We start from the raw sequence: 13,033 nt of genomic DNA on the forward strand, positions 1-13,033 counted from the left end.
TTTTAAGTCATAAACCACTCAACACTATTAAACCAAAAACTAACTAAGTTGGATAAGTTTTTTTTTTCTTATTTGAGGTAGAGGTATAACTCTATCACTAAACTTAGAATATTAAATTCATCGTCTTATAAATCATATAAGCTAATAAGTTGAATTAAAAAATTAAGCCAATAAACCTAAGTCTAAATAAAGAAAACCCAAATAGCTCATATACTTCATTAGGTCCTCCTAATCAACCGGATATTGACTGTGGTCACGTGGGTAGGTTAATTGGTTAGAATCATAATTCCAAAATACTGGGTTGCATATGTTTAGATATAAAAAAATCGGGTTCTTTCTTTTTGAGATTACATGGAGGACGACGACGACCTACCACTACGCCGACACGGCGACACCCTTGGAGCAAGAGTTCTTACGATAATCCATAAATATATTACTAAAATCTTATTGAAAGTTCTTATGCTTACGTTTATATTGAAAGTTCTGTATATTCATGGCTCTTATGATACCTGTTTTTGGTTATTGTATGCTATATGACATCGCCGAAGAAATAAAGCCCAGAGAAGTCAGGCAGTAATGAGATTCCTGTTCATGACCACATTATCCTCTTTTTATTTATCACTTTTATTTTGAAAAAATATATATCCTAAAAAGTTGAATGGTTTGACCTTTCACTACTAGAAAACCTTTTTTTTTTTCTACAAGGGGTAAAATCAATTTCTGGATGCCGATTAACAAAATATAATACCTGACGTTGCATGTACACAGAACGGTGTTAGAATGGAGCTACTTTCTCCTCCGTTTATATTATAAGACTTTCTAGCATTACCCATATTTATATATATGTTAATGAATCTAGACATATATAATATCCATATAAATGTGGACAACGCTAGCTAGAAAGTTTTATAACCTGGAACGAAGATACAATTAACCTAGGGCCCCATTCCAACTTGGACCCTAGGCTTCTCTGGGCGCGGCCGGCCCAAAGTCCGCGGCAGCGCGGTGCACGCTGACGCCAGGAAGGACGGACTAGCGTCCCGCATGCACGCGTAGGCAACGGCGACGGCAGCCGCACGCAGTGCCAGAAGGACATCGTCGGCGGCGTCAATATCTATGGCGGCGCCGCTTACTATAGAGAAAGGGTTTTTACAGATCAAGTCCCATACCGCTGGAGAAACCGTTTGTAATCTCGGTTAAAAACTCCTCTAGTTCCGGTTTTTTAACCGGGACTAAACATTTTTAAGTCCTGAGTGAAATAATCGGGAGAAGAGTAGAATCTTAGTTCCGGGTGAAATAACCGGAAGTAGAGTTGAATTTTTAGTTCCGGGTGAAATAATCGGGAGTAAAGTTAACACCAAGCGGGACTAAAGAGAGAGTAGCGGCAGTCCCGGTCGGTCCCTTTTTTTTCATCGTTTCTTTGCTAGTTGCCAGAGTTAATTCCTGTATTTTGTCCCAAATCGAGAGCCATGCATAACCCCAAATCAAACCTCAAATCCCTAAATCAAAGTAACATCCCAAATCATTCACATCACAAATGCTAAGTTACTTATACACACAAATCAAATACATCACAAATCCTAAAAAATTATACACAAATCAAATACATCACAGATTATACATCTTAGATCTATGCAATGAATCACAAATTCTAAAAAAAGAAATTATACATCTCAGTAAATCACAAATTATCAAAAAAAAAAGAAAGATGTCGGCAGAGGAGAGGGTGTCCGGTCGGGAGCGCCTCCCCTCCCGTCGGCCACCGCCCGCCAAGGCCGGCGCGCTGCCACCTGCCACGGTCGCTGCCCGATGCTGCTTGCCACGGCCGGCGCCTGCGGCGGCGCCGGGCGCGGCCCTGCCGCCCGCTGGCCGCCTGCCCGCCGCCGTTGGCCGCCGGATGGGAGGGTAGGAGGAGGAAGGGGATCTGAGGGGTAGGAGGAGAGGGGATGATCGATCCGATCTTATCTAAATATCTTGGTGAGGAGGAAAGTCTCGCCTGTGACTTAACCGACCAGAGATGGGAGAGAAATATTTACTCCCGGTTGGTCTGGAGTTAAGATGGATTTTATTACCAACCGTGAGTAAAGATTAAAACAAAGATGGATTTTTAGTTCTGGTTGGTAACTCCAACCGGGACTAAAATATATGGATATTTAGTCTCTGTTGGTAATACCGACCGGGAGTAAAAATTAAAGATCCTCGGTCCCCTGATAGGCCTCTGATAGAGGATGAATCGGGACTAAGGATTAAAAATTTTTTTAACCGGGACTAAAAACAATCTTTAATCCCGGTTCTTATTAGAACCGGAATTATTGTGGAAATCAGCCGACCCAGCAAAGATCACTTTTCCAGTAGTGATGTGGTTGGACGGCACGTCTACTCTAAAAGGTCTACGAAGACCACAATCTTCATGTGTGGGCAATCCAACAGCACACAGATTCGCAGGCGGGCCGTTTAATACGACTGCACACGAAGATTGATTATCACATACGGTTGCGTAAAGCAACATGCCTGCAAAGAGTAATCTTCTTGTGCGGCTATGCCACTCCTAACTGTTTGGTAAGATGTCGTACACTATATAACATAATATTTTCCCGCTATTAATAATCGAATTTTTGAATGGTACGCGTACTAGCTAAGTTATCTTTATTCACTGGACCGATCGATCGAGCATCCATGGCGGGCATGACGCTCCTAAATTCTGCAAACTCACTCCAGCAGCGATCAAAACAAGTCGGTACGTTAAATCAATTTTGTGTACAGTCAACTCAAATTCAATCCTGAACCTGCGGCTATTTGAGCAAATTTTCACAGCTTTCGGTCATTCGACACTACTAGAAAATGGTTTTTTTATGGTGGTATCCTATTTTTTTCGCTGGTGGTTATGTAAGAAATCCGCTTGCGAAATTTTAAAGAGGGGTGGAAGGTTTAGGTCCATTTTCGCTAGCGGTTGCTTGAGAAATTCGCTTGTAAAAATAACCCTATTTTTACTGGCGGACATCTTAATAGACCGCCAGCAATAATCCGATTTTCGCTGGCGCTACAAAAGAGCACCAACACCAGTGAAAAAATTCACAGCCATTATAAAAATCACCATCCACCGGCCAGTAGTACTTATCCATCCATCCTCATCAACCAGCCTCTCCTCTCCTGTACCCCCACCAGCACTCTCTCCTCCTCCCACCCCACAGTCGGCGGCGGTGGCTCCGGCGTGGCGACAACGATGGGAGGCGGGCGCGTGGCAAAGGCGGGAGGCAGGTGCGCGGCGACAGCGGGAGAGGCGGGCGCGCGGCGGCGGCGGGAGGTGGGCCCGCAACGACAGCAGGAGAGGCGGGCGCGCGACAACAACGGCGGCGAGCGCGCCACGACGGCGGTGGAAGGCGGGCGCACGACTGCGACGGTGGTAGGCGAGCGCACGGCTGCGACAGGAAGCGGTGCGCGACGGCCACGGGAGGCGGGCGCTTCTTCTCTTCTCCTCCTCCTCCCCCTCCCCCTCCCCCTCCCACGGTCTCGCTGGCGGCTGGGCTTCCCAGATCCGGTGTTGCAGGGCTTGGTGCGGCGGGAGGAGCTCGGCGGCGGTGATGCTCGATCGGCGATGGGGCTCCCACATCTGCTCGGTCGGCGACGGCGATGACGATCTCCTTCCTCTCTCCTGTTGATGTTGTTTTTCTTTTCTTTTTCATCTTCAAAATGCTTGTATGTCGTGTTCACTTGCATGTTAATGGAATCTAACTAGGATTTGAATGGATGCTCGAAATTTTGGATGTGGATTTCAATCTGTACATGCTGACCATCTAAATGAGGATTTAAGGATTGATACCAATATTATGTATTTGTGATGCGGATTTGAAGACTGTTATGAATTTGGCCGGCTGGGGAATTTTGAATCTGGGGTAGGTGATTTTTGGCGGGGTGGGTTAATTTTCACTGGCGGTTATCTTTAGGCAACCGCCAGAGAAAATGAGTTTTCTCAAGTGGACCTCAACATCATGTGTCCGCTTGCGAAAATAGATTTTCACAAGCGGAACGAAACTGCCAGCGAAAATCTTATATCTTCGCTGGCCTTTACTTTGTGGCGGCTCCAAATTCTGCCAGCGAAAACCTAAAATGCCCGCCACGAACGATGATTTTCGTAGTAGTGTCATCAAGTTAACGCGGCGGGCGTCTACGCCAACTCACTGTACACAGGCCCGCCCGTCATTGACGACGGTTGAACTTATATGACGAATTTTAATGTTAGGCAACACCAGAAAAAATTATGCACTTTGGGTGTATTTTGTGTTTCTTTGGTAGTAGAATTTATCTAAATGATGTTGATTGTTGTCACCGAGGAAGGAGACCCATGATTTAGCAAATTATTTTGTGCTGAATTTATGACAGGCTCAGGAAACTCGGCAAAAGATTAGTGTGTTGGTTAGACACATAGAGTAGAATTTCCAGTTCAGCTGATGTTGGAATATACTAGTTTTATAGTTGAAAAGCCTGAAACAGGGGTTTCTAACGAAAATATTGGTTATGATGACAATTTGTATTCATGCATATTACGGATTGATGACAAGAACGCACTTAACTCTAGCAATATATTACTGTTTATGCTAAACTAGGTAGAAACATGCATGATGTTGTGAATTCTGATGAGTGCTGACAGTAGCTGAATCTCCTGAAGCCTTTTTGACCACCCTAATGAAAGAACCGTGATGCCTCCTACGCGAGGAGAGAGAGGGGGGGGGGGGGGGTTAAATTAAATGGCGTTTTTATTATCACAACTCATAACATATTAAAATGATGAGAACTTTTAATTCAAATTAAAACTTCCGACATAAAATCCATTGAACGATCCAAGCCTCCGTTAAGTGGCCACAAAAATTGAGTCTCTTTCAACCCTTTTTCTCATGAGGTTGTAGCAATGCACTCATCGATTTCACTTTTAATCTTTTTTCCCCTTGCGGAGGTGAAATCGAAAGTCTTGACAAACTTCCCGTGGCACACCACAACCTTAGGTGCTCACCGGAGAGGCGGAGACGCCTACCCGTATAGGAGACCTTAGTTTCTGTAACATCCCGATTTTTCCGTTTCGTTTAAAACCTATTTTAAATACAAAATTATTTTCAAAATTTGGTTCTTATTCGGATTTTTGCCTATGCCATTAAAGATCTCAAACCTCTTATTCCAAGTCCACAAATAAGCTCCCATAATATCAAAGTTCACAGTCCCTTTTACAGTCCATCTACAAAAATTCAAATTCAAATTCCAATTCCAATTCAAATCTCCTTCGAATTCCCAAGAAAAAAAACAACCCCTATCCTCTTATTCCCTCTCTCCTTCCTTGGGCCAGCCCCCATTTCCCTCTCCCAGACGGCCCATTTCCTCTCCCTCAGCCCGGCCCAACTACTCCCTTCTTTTTCCCTAGGCAGCCACTCTCATCCTTGTCTATTTCCCTTCAAATCAGGACGGCTTGACAGCGCTGCTCCTCCTCCAGCCGCCAAACCATTGAAGTCGAAGTGGCAAGCTGTCGTTGCCGGTCATAGTGACATTGCTCATCTTGCCGTTGTTCCACATGACGGGCTTTGGGCTGTTGGTGCAAACAATCTCCTCAGGGGCTAGTGGACACGTTGATGAGGGAGCAGCTGACGAAGAGGAGGCCAGGTGGAGCTCGTGGAGGAGAAAGGAGGTACAGCGGAGGCTGAATCGTAGCCGTGGTGACCGAATTGGAGAAAGAGTGGCTGCTCTCTTCTTCCTCCTCCTCATTGTTTCCTCTGCCTCCGCAAGTTACGAGGAGGCGTTGTTGTGGCGCACGGGACTGGATGGTGAGCGTGCGGCACCACATCCACGCCCATCCGGAGGTCACGTTCTGGGAACACCACACCAGCACCCCTTGTCCGCAATGAGCTTGAGCGGCTCGGCCTCACAACCCGCACGGACACTGACATCGGCATCATCATCGACTTTGGCTTTAGCCTACTCCCCTTCGTCACCCTCCTCATTGACATGGAGTCATGGACACTCTCCCTGCCTCCTCGCTTCCCACCCCGCTCATCGGTGTCCTCACTAACTTCGGCTTGCCAGCGGAGGGAGGAGATAGAGGTAGAGAGGGTGACATTTTTATCTTTTTGTTTAACCGATATATGGGCCTCATATATTTTGTTTTAATTTTCTAGTTTTCAATTTTGTTTTTTTATCAAGCTATCATGTAAGCGTCATGTCAATGCGATGTAGGGGCAGGCCCAAAGGGTAGTCCAGGTAGGCCCTAGAATTTGGCCCACGAAAAAAAGCCTGGCCCATAAAAAAAACCCTAATCTCTTCTCCTCTCTCCCGTGCAATCTCCCTTCTCTTTCCGCCACTGCTCCCGAGTCCCGACCGACCGACGGCGACGACGCTCCCGCGAGCCACGACGCCAATGCGATTCCGGCGTTCCCGCCATCCCGCGAGGCTGCTATTCGCACCGCCGATCCTCCCGCCGCATCCGGCCGGCGGCCTCCCGGCTCCTAGCCGTGGCGGCGGCGCCGTTGCCTTCACGCGCCCAGCCAGCAGCCACCCAGGCACCACTGCCTCTCTGCTCCAGCTCTCCGCCTCTCCTGACTCCGGTGAGCAATTCCAAACCTACTAGCTGATTTTGTCATTATCTTTTGGCCGTATTCGCCATAGATGTACAGAATGATAACTATCATTTGGGCATTGAACTATATCAACAAACATGTTTGGAGAGAATCTTGGAACGATTAGTAGTACACATAAAGTAGAATCAGCTATTTGCCTATTTCTGAAATAGAGGCGAAAGACCGAGCAAACCATACTACTAGCGTACTACCCGCTTTAGCAGAAGGGAGGCGTAAAGTAGTGCAGGCAAGGCGAGAAGGGCAAGAAGGAGGAGGGAGGAGGGATGGTGAAGAAGAAGGAGGCCGGCGATGCGGAGGCCGACGAGCGGCGCCGCCTCCGCTCCCTCGCCTTCTCTAATGGCTTACTCCAGCGCGGGGAGCCGGCGGCGCCGCGCTCGGCGCTCGCACCCTCCACTGCCGTGTCGCGGCTGCAGGGCCGCGACATCGTGCGCCGCGGCGGGCAGCGCAAGAGCCGCTTCCTCTTCTCCTTCCCCGGCCTCCTCGCGCCCGCGGCTGCTGCCTCGGGCGGCCGCGTCGGCGAGCTCGCTGATCTTGGCACCAAAAATCCTCTGCTCTACCTCGACTTCCCACAGGTATCCTATATCTATCTATCTATCTATCTATTCCGTCAGGTAGGTGAGATGGTATGATATGTATGTTGTGGGTGGGTAATGAATGTTTCAGGGGAGGATGAAGCTGTTGGGGACGCATGTGTACCCCAAGAACAAGTATCTGACACTGCAGATGAGCAGGTCCACCAAGGGCGTTGTCTGCGAGGACGTCTTCGAGAGCCTGGTTACTTCAAACTTCACATCTTTACTCTGCCTGCCCTGTATCTATCTTGGAAGTGGAACTTGCATCCGCAGAACTGCTGCTATGCTCGTCCCTTTTCTCTGGAGTGTTATTGGTAACTACTTATGCTGCTGTTTTATTTGGCAGATTGTTTTTTCTGAAGCCTGGTGGATTGGAACAAAAGAAGAAAACCCACAAGAACTGAAACTGGATTTTCCAAAAGAGTTCCAGAATGTGCGTGTGCTCTCCATCCATATATGTTCTTAATTTTCGCTTCTTCTACGACGCTACTGTGCCTCTCATCTCATGTGCTTCTTCATTTCATACTGGTAGGATGGGGCGGTTGCAGATTCTGATTTTAAAGGTGGAGCAGGTGCTTCCTGTGATGAAGCTGTTACCATCAATAAACCGCCAAAGGAAACCACCACAGGATCCCTTTCCCCAAAGATTGAATCTGACATTGATTCTTCCGAGGATTCAGACCTTAAGGACGAGGATAACACACAAAGCACTAGTCAAGCACCTTCAGTTAGGCAGTCTGCTAGAACTGCTGGGAAAGCCTTGAAGTAAGTCAGTTTCACCCTTTTCTGTTGCTCTCTCGGATAAACAGAAAAGCACACGGACTCTAGTTGTTGCTTAGCAGCTGAAAGATTGCCTACTACCTGTATTTATTTGGCTTAACGGCTAATGTTTCTAAAAACAAATATATTCATCTCCCACCCACCCAAAAAAAGGCAAAGAATAAAAAGGTATACTTGATAGATCCCTCGCTCTTTATGCAGGTATACTGAGATATCCTCTGGAAACGATTCATCTGATAATGACGATGAGATTGATGTCCCTGAGGACATGGATGAGAAGGTAGTGATACCGAATTTAATTTCCCACGCTTTTGTTGCATATAACGTAAAAGTAGCAGCATATAACGTAAAAGTTGCAGTTTTGTGAAAATTTCCCACGCTATTGTTGCAGGAAACTGAAACATGTCGCTTATGTTGCAGCAAACTGATAGTTTTGTCACTAAAGTTGCAGTTTTCTGAAATTTACTCAATTTTATAAGATTCAAATATATGAATCAATGTCTATCAAGCTTTTATCTTTTGTAAATAATTTTATTGTGTTTATTTGCTTTCTTCGTTTGAAGCAGGTGAAGAGTCCGGCAGTTAAGAATGAATCCCAAAGTGAAGACAATAAACCTGCAGATTCATCTGCGCAGCCTATCTCAGCTAAGAAGGAGCCACTCGTTCAGGCTACTCTGTCTAGCATGTTTAAAAAAGCAGAAGAAAAAAAGGTGGAAATTCATACCTGTTATTATAATAGTTTCTCTCCTTGTGATAGTGGGCAGTTATACCCTTAACTTCGATATAATGTTTGCTTGATGCATTAATTGAACCAACTTCAAAACATACCTCTTTTTTCGTATGTGTGTTTTGAACATTATCTGTTTTCATGCCTGGTACAAATAAATTAGTTCAGCATCTGACAAAAGGATTTCTATTTCAGAGATGTACTAGAAGCCCGAAAGGATCTCCAGCAACAAAAGGTTCTTCATATTTACGCAATTCTAGGTTTCTTGTGTTTTCCTTTATTACACAAAGAAAATTCCTTTTGATTGGACTTGTGATTGGCATTGTTCTACAGGACCTGCTGCTAAGAAACAGCGAGCAAGTCCAGAGGAAAAACATCCAACAGGGAAGAAGAGTGGTAAGTGCAGTAGCAAGTCTGTTGTTAGAAGCATCTAATAGACCTTGGTGCGATTACATTTGTTTTAAGCCTCTGAAGGCCTTCAATGGAGAAGACTTGTTCTAAAATAATCCAAAGGCTTTGGGAGGCTTACTTGAGAAGCTTTCAGCTTTTGTCTATGTAAGGGGCATTTAAAATGTTAATCCATTTCATGAAGCTTTAGGACCATCTCAAGCCTGTCGAATCGGAATAAATGATGGAATTAACATCTATTGTGGTGGCTCTATACTAAATATGCTATTTGAATTTTACAAGACTTGATATTGCTGGGTAAAAGCTGTGATGCATGGGGGGAAACAAATGCATTTTAGTGGCTCTTAGTGCAATGTGCAACGATCTATCAGCTTTTCTTTAACTGAGTACATCAGTACATGTTAGTGTTCTTCATATGAAGCTGACAATTGTATTTACATGGATGTAGCTGGCAGAAGTCAGAAAAAGAGAAAAACACAGGTACTTTACTTAGCAACAATGATCAGGGATTTTAATTTGAATGTCGCCCATTGTTTACTTTGCTGATTGCCTTTGCCCTCATTTTTCTGTCACAGGTAGAAGATGACGAAATTGAAGTGCTCTCAAGTTCCTCCCAGGTGATTGTTTTTCTGATAGCTACAGTGTAGTAGATTGGTACATTATGGCCATTGTTCTTGTTGTTGTTGTTGTTGTTATGAGGTTGTGCCTTCCTCCCAGCTAATCCTAACAGCATATGACAGGATAACAATGTGGACGATGATAGCGATGAAGACTGGGCTGAGTGATGTGCAGCTGAAGTTGAAAGGAATGTAGCACTGGGTGATGAAGAGTGAAGGATGCAAGATTGTGGGCAATTGTTTTCTTTTGGGGCGATATCACAATTGATGTGTTTGAGGAGCTTAGGTTCTGACCTGACCATTGATGAGATATATCATCATAGTCTTTTCATCGTACTGGTGAAATTGAAAACCGAGAAGTGTGATCTGTTAGCACTAGATTTATTATTTATTTGATTTGTTGTAATGTAACATAAACAAGAGCTGATAAATCATTGTTAGGGTCTGCAATGCAAATTAGTACGGCAATTGCAGATATAAACTATACCATTGATGAAGAAAATGATTGTTGTGTATTTATTTATGGTATTGATAAATTAAACGGTTTTATCTGAACAACTGAGAGGGTCCTGGGGCTTAAGGCAAACAGGCCTGTTTTTGTAAGAGAAAAAGCTGACCCCGAGCTTGTATGTTCCTCTCTTTCGCCACTGCCTTTCATTCTTTTTCCGGTTTCTCATCTCCGATTGAGGGGCTGCTCAATCGCAGGATTTGCTCATCAGCTTGAAGGATTTGGCCATGGTATATATGCACGGAAAATGCCAGCCTCGCTGTGCTTGGGCGTGCTCTTGGTATTTCTTATTCTCGTTTATCCTCTTTATCTATCTCGCATTGCTAGCTGATCCATGTTGGGTCGATTGTCTTATTTAATTTCCAGGGATTGATTTGCTGGAAACTTTGAAAGAACGACTTAAGGAAACCTCAATTGATCCAAGCGTTTTTGATAGACTGGCTGGCTCTCTTAAGTGATTCTGATGCGCATTTTCCCAGCATTGCGAGTGACTCTGAGTCTGAAGAGCATCACCCTAGCATGCGTTTTTGTGTTACAGACCCCAACCTGCGCTCGATAGCTTTGCCCCTAATCAGTCCAAGTTAGATTTAGCATCCTCCCTCCGATGATACCCATCCATTTTTCAGTTGATACTTGGTCCTTTAATTTATATAAATCTACAGACCAGTACTATTCTTGGTTTCTTGTCAATGTGATATGTATGTGAGATTACAGTTCATTTTCGTTCATAATTGCAGGTGGCTCAGCGAGGAAGGTAGAAAGAAAAGAACACCGGCGAGTCAAAGATAGCAGTGAGCAAGCATAGATAGACCATGATTATTCCTGGTAGGTTAGCACTTAATTAGCACTGGAGATTTGGTGTTAAAACTTGCAATGCGATTGGTGTTTCTGTCTGGCTGGTGGCTCGCAACTGGAGTACATGGAAATTGAAATGTTTCATGGCAGCAAATTACGACATGGTGCGATAACTAAAAATCAAGATCCCGAGAATTGCCATACATATATTTGAGTATATTCAAGGGACCCATGGAACGCAAGAATCATATGTACAAACTGGAACTGTTTCATCTTATATGAGTTCTACATACTACATAAATTCAGCTTCCCGTAGAAAGTATAGTTTTGGCTTATATTAACTTTCTCAAAGAATCAAATCTACACGATGTGTTTATTCAGCTGCCAACAATGTCCGTGGCAAAGTCAAAATCTCTGAAAACTAGTTGTAGCTGACCTTATTCAGTTAGAATTAGACCCTTTTAGGTGCCAAAAATACGCTGGAATGTCCAAGGTGCCGCAGCAAACGATACATTGAACAAATCGAGATAAAAAAAAGTCGATTATACATGGGAAAAGTACACCGAAGGTCCCTCAACTTGTCATCGAGTTACAAAATCGTCCCCCAACCGTAAAACCAGATACCGGAGGTCCCTCAACTAACCAGATCCTGGCTGGTGCTGGGGAACAGGGCATTTTTAGGTGTCAGGGGACAGAGGTGGGAGCTGTGCCCCCTGCCAGGGACAGTCCCATTGCCATCCCTAATACAGGTGTTACTGCACATAAAATAGTGCTTGCACACGTGATAACTGTGCAAATTATAGTTCATGTTAATAAAAACAAAAAAACACTGATGACAACCTCTTATGATCAGCACCTCATTCTGAACATGAAAAATCGTATCAGTAAATTAGTTATTTCTTTCATAATTTTTACGAGCATTAGGTTTGCTAAAACATATACTGTTAGTGTACTACAGATCATCATCAACTATACTGTTAGAAGTAATCGATGTTCATTGTGCTTTAAGCAACGGTGACAAACAGAGTGGAATTTAAGAAACAGGTGCACAATACATGCCTAACATGACTAACCTGTTTTCAGGAACATATATACCTTGTTATTAAACAATGCCAACATATTAATTAGTTTGTTCAAAATAACAGAAAGCTACTTAAAGCAGTGCGACTGATATCTTACAGTATCAATCTTCTTCGGTTGTGTTTAGTTCCTTCTAAAGTTGGAAGTTTGGGTTGAAATTAGTACGATGTGACTGAAAAGTTGTGTGTGTATGACAGGTTGATGTGATGAAAAAAATTGAAAGTTTGGATCCAAAGACAGCCTTCAGCACACACTCCTGAATCCATGTCATAGTCGAAAACCGAGGGTGGGGTCCTCATTGAGCTATAATGGAACCGAACAACAGATGAACCAAATTGTGATTGCTCAGGTTCCACGTCATATGCTGGATCAACAAAATCAATCTCCCGACCTCCCTCAAGTTGCCCAATTGGCTCTCCAGTGGCTGGTAAGCGATACGCGGTAACTTTCGGTAGACCATTTTGACGTTTCATATACAGCAATATGATTCTCAAAGAGCTGGAAACTCTGTATTTTCACACTGGAAAGAGTTTTATAAGTTTTTAATGCAGCTGTAGTACTAACATTGTCTTAGGGCAATGCAGCCCTAATACACAACAGACCCATTGGTAAGAGAGCAAAGTACAAGAAAATATACAGAATAATTTAAGTGAACAAGCAATGGTTGTGTAAATGTTGTCCATTAGGCACTCTATCAGATGCAGCAAATTACATTTCTATATTGATAACATAGTTAAATTATTAAAAGTGCTTTCAGAGTGTACTTCTATCAGATGCAGCACAATACACTTCTATCTCGATTACATAAGTTTAAATTCTTTTAAAAACAATTAGAGTGTACTAGATAAAACACCCTGGAAACTCTATGCCCCACACCGCGTTGTGCAACGAGGCGCATGTTAGACTATATATGGCATGTATCATGTGAT

The 13,033-nt window shown here is 44.0% G+C and overlaps 1 protein-coding gene across 1 annotated transcript; it reads left to right on the forward strand.

Moving 5' to 3' along the window:
- The first annotated feature begins 6,821 nt into the window (after nucleotides 1–6,821).
- On the forward strand, nucleotides 6,822–10,244 carry LOC127778388 (DNA-binding protein RHL1-like). Its single transcript, XM_052304980.1, has 11 exons — nucleotides 6,822–7,189; nucleotides 7,281–7,391; nucleotides 7,536–7,622; nucleotides 7,722–7,954; nucleotides 8,171–8,249; nucleotides 8,536–8,679; nucleotides 8,892–8,931; nucleotides 9,030–9,092; nucleotides 9,553–9,584; nucleotides 9,680–9,721; nucleotides 9,845–10,244. Exons 1-11 carry the CDS (start codon nucleotides 6,881–6,883, stop codon nucleotides 9,887–9,889), a joined length of 1,185 nt encoding a protein of 394 aa, XP_052160940.1. The 5' UTR covers nucleotides 6,822–6,880; the 3' UTR covers nucleotides 9,890–10,244.
- Nucleotides 10,245–13,033: the final 2,789 nt, after the last annotated feature.

This window comes from Oryza glaberrima, chromosome 7, assembly GCF_000147395.1.
Source record: "Oryza glaberrima chromosome 7, OglaRS2, whole genome shotgun sequence".
Classification (NCBI taxonomy): domain Eukaryota; kingdom Viridiplantae; phylum Streptophyta; class Magnoliopsida; order Poales; family Poaceae; genus Oryza; species Oryza glaberrima.

What these genes read in the sequence shown, in the direction of transcription:
- LOC127778388 (XM_052304980.1), top strand. Translation starts at nt 6,881, where the DNA reads ATGGTGAAGAAGAAGGAGGCCGGCGATGCGGAGGCCGACGAGCGGCGC. An exon ending in TCTACCTCGACTTCCCACAG is followed by an intron (nt 7,190 to 7,280) that starts GTATCCTATATC and finishes TGAATGTTTCAG; the next exon opens with GGGAGGATGAAGCTGTTGGG. An exon ending in AGGATCTCCAGCAACAAAAG is followed by an intron (nt 8,932 to 9,029) that starts GTTCTTCATATT and finishes ATTGTTCTACAG; the next exon opens with GACCTGCTGCTAAGAAACAG.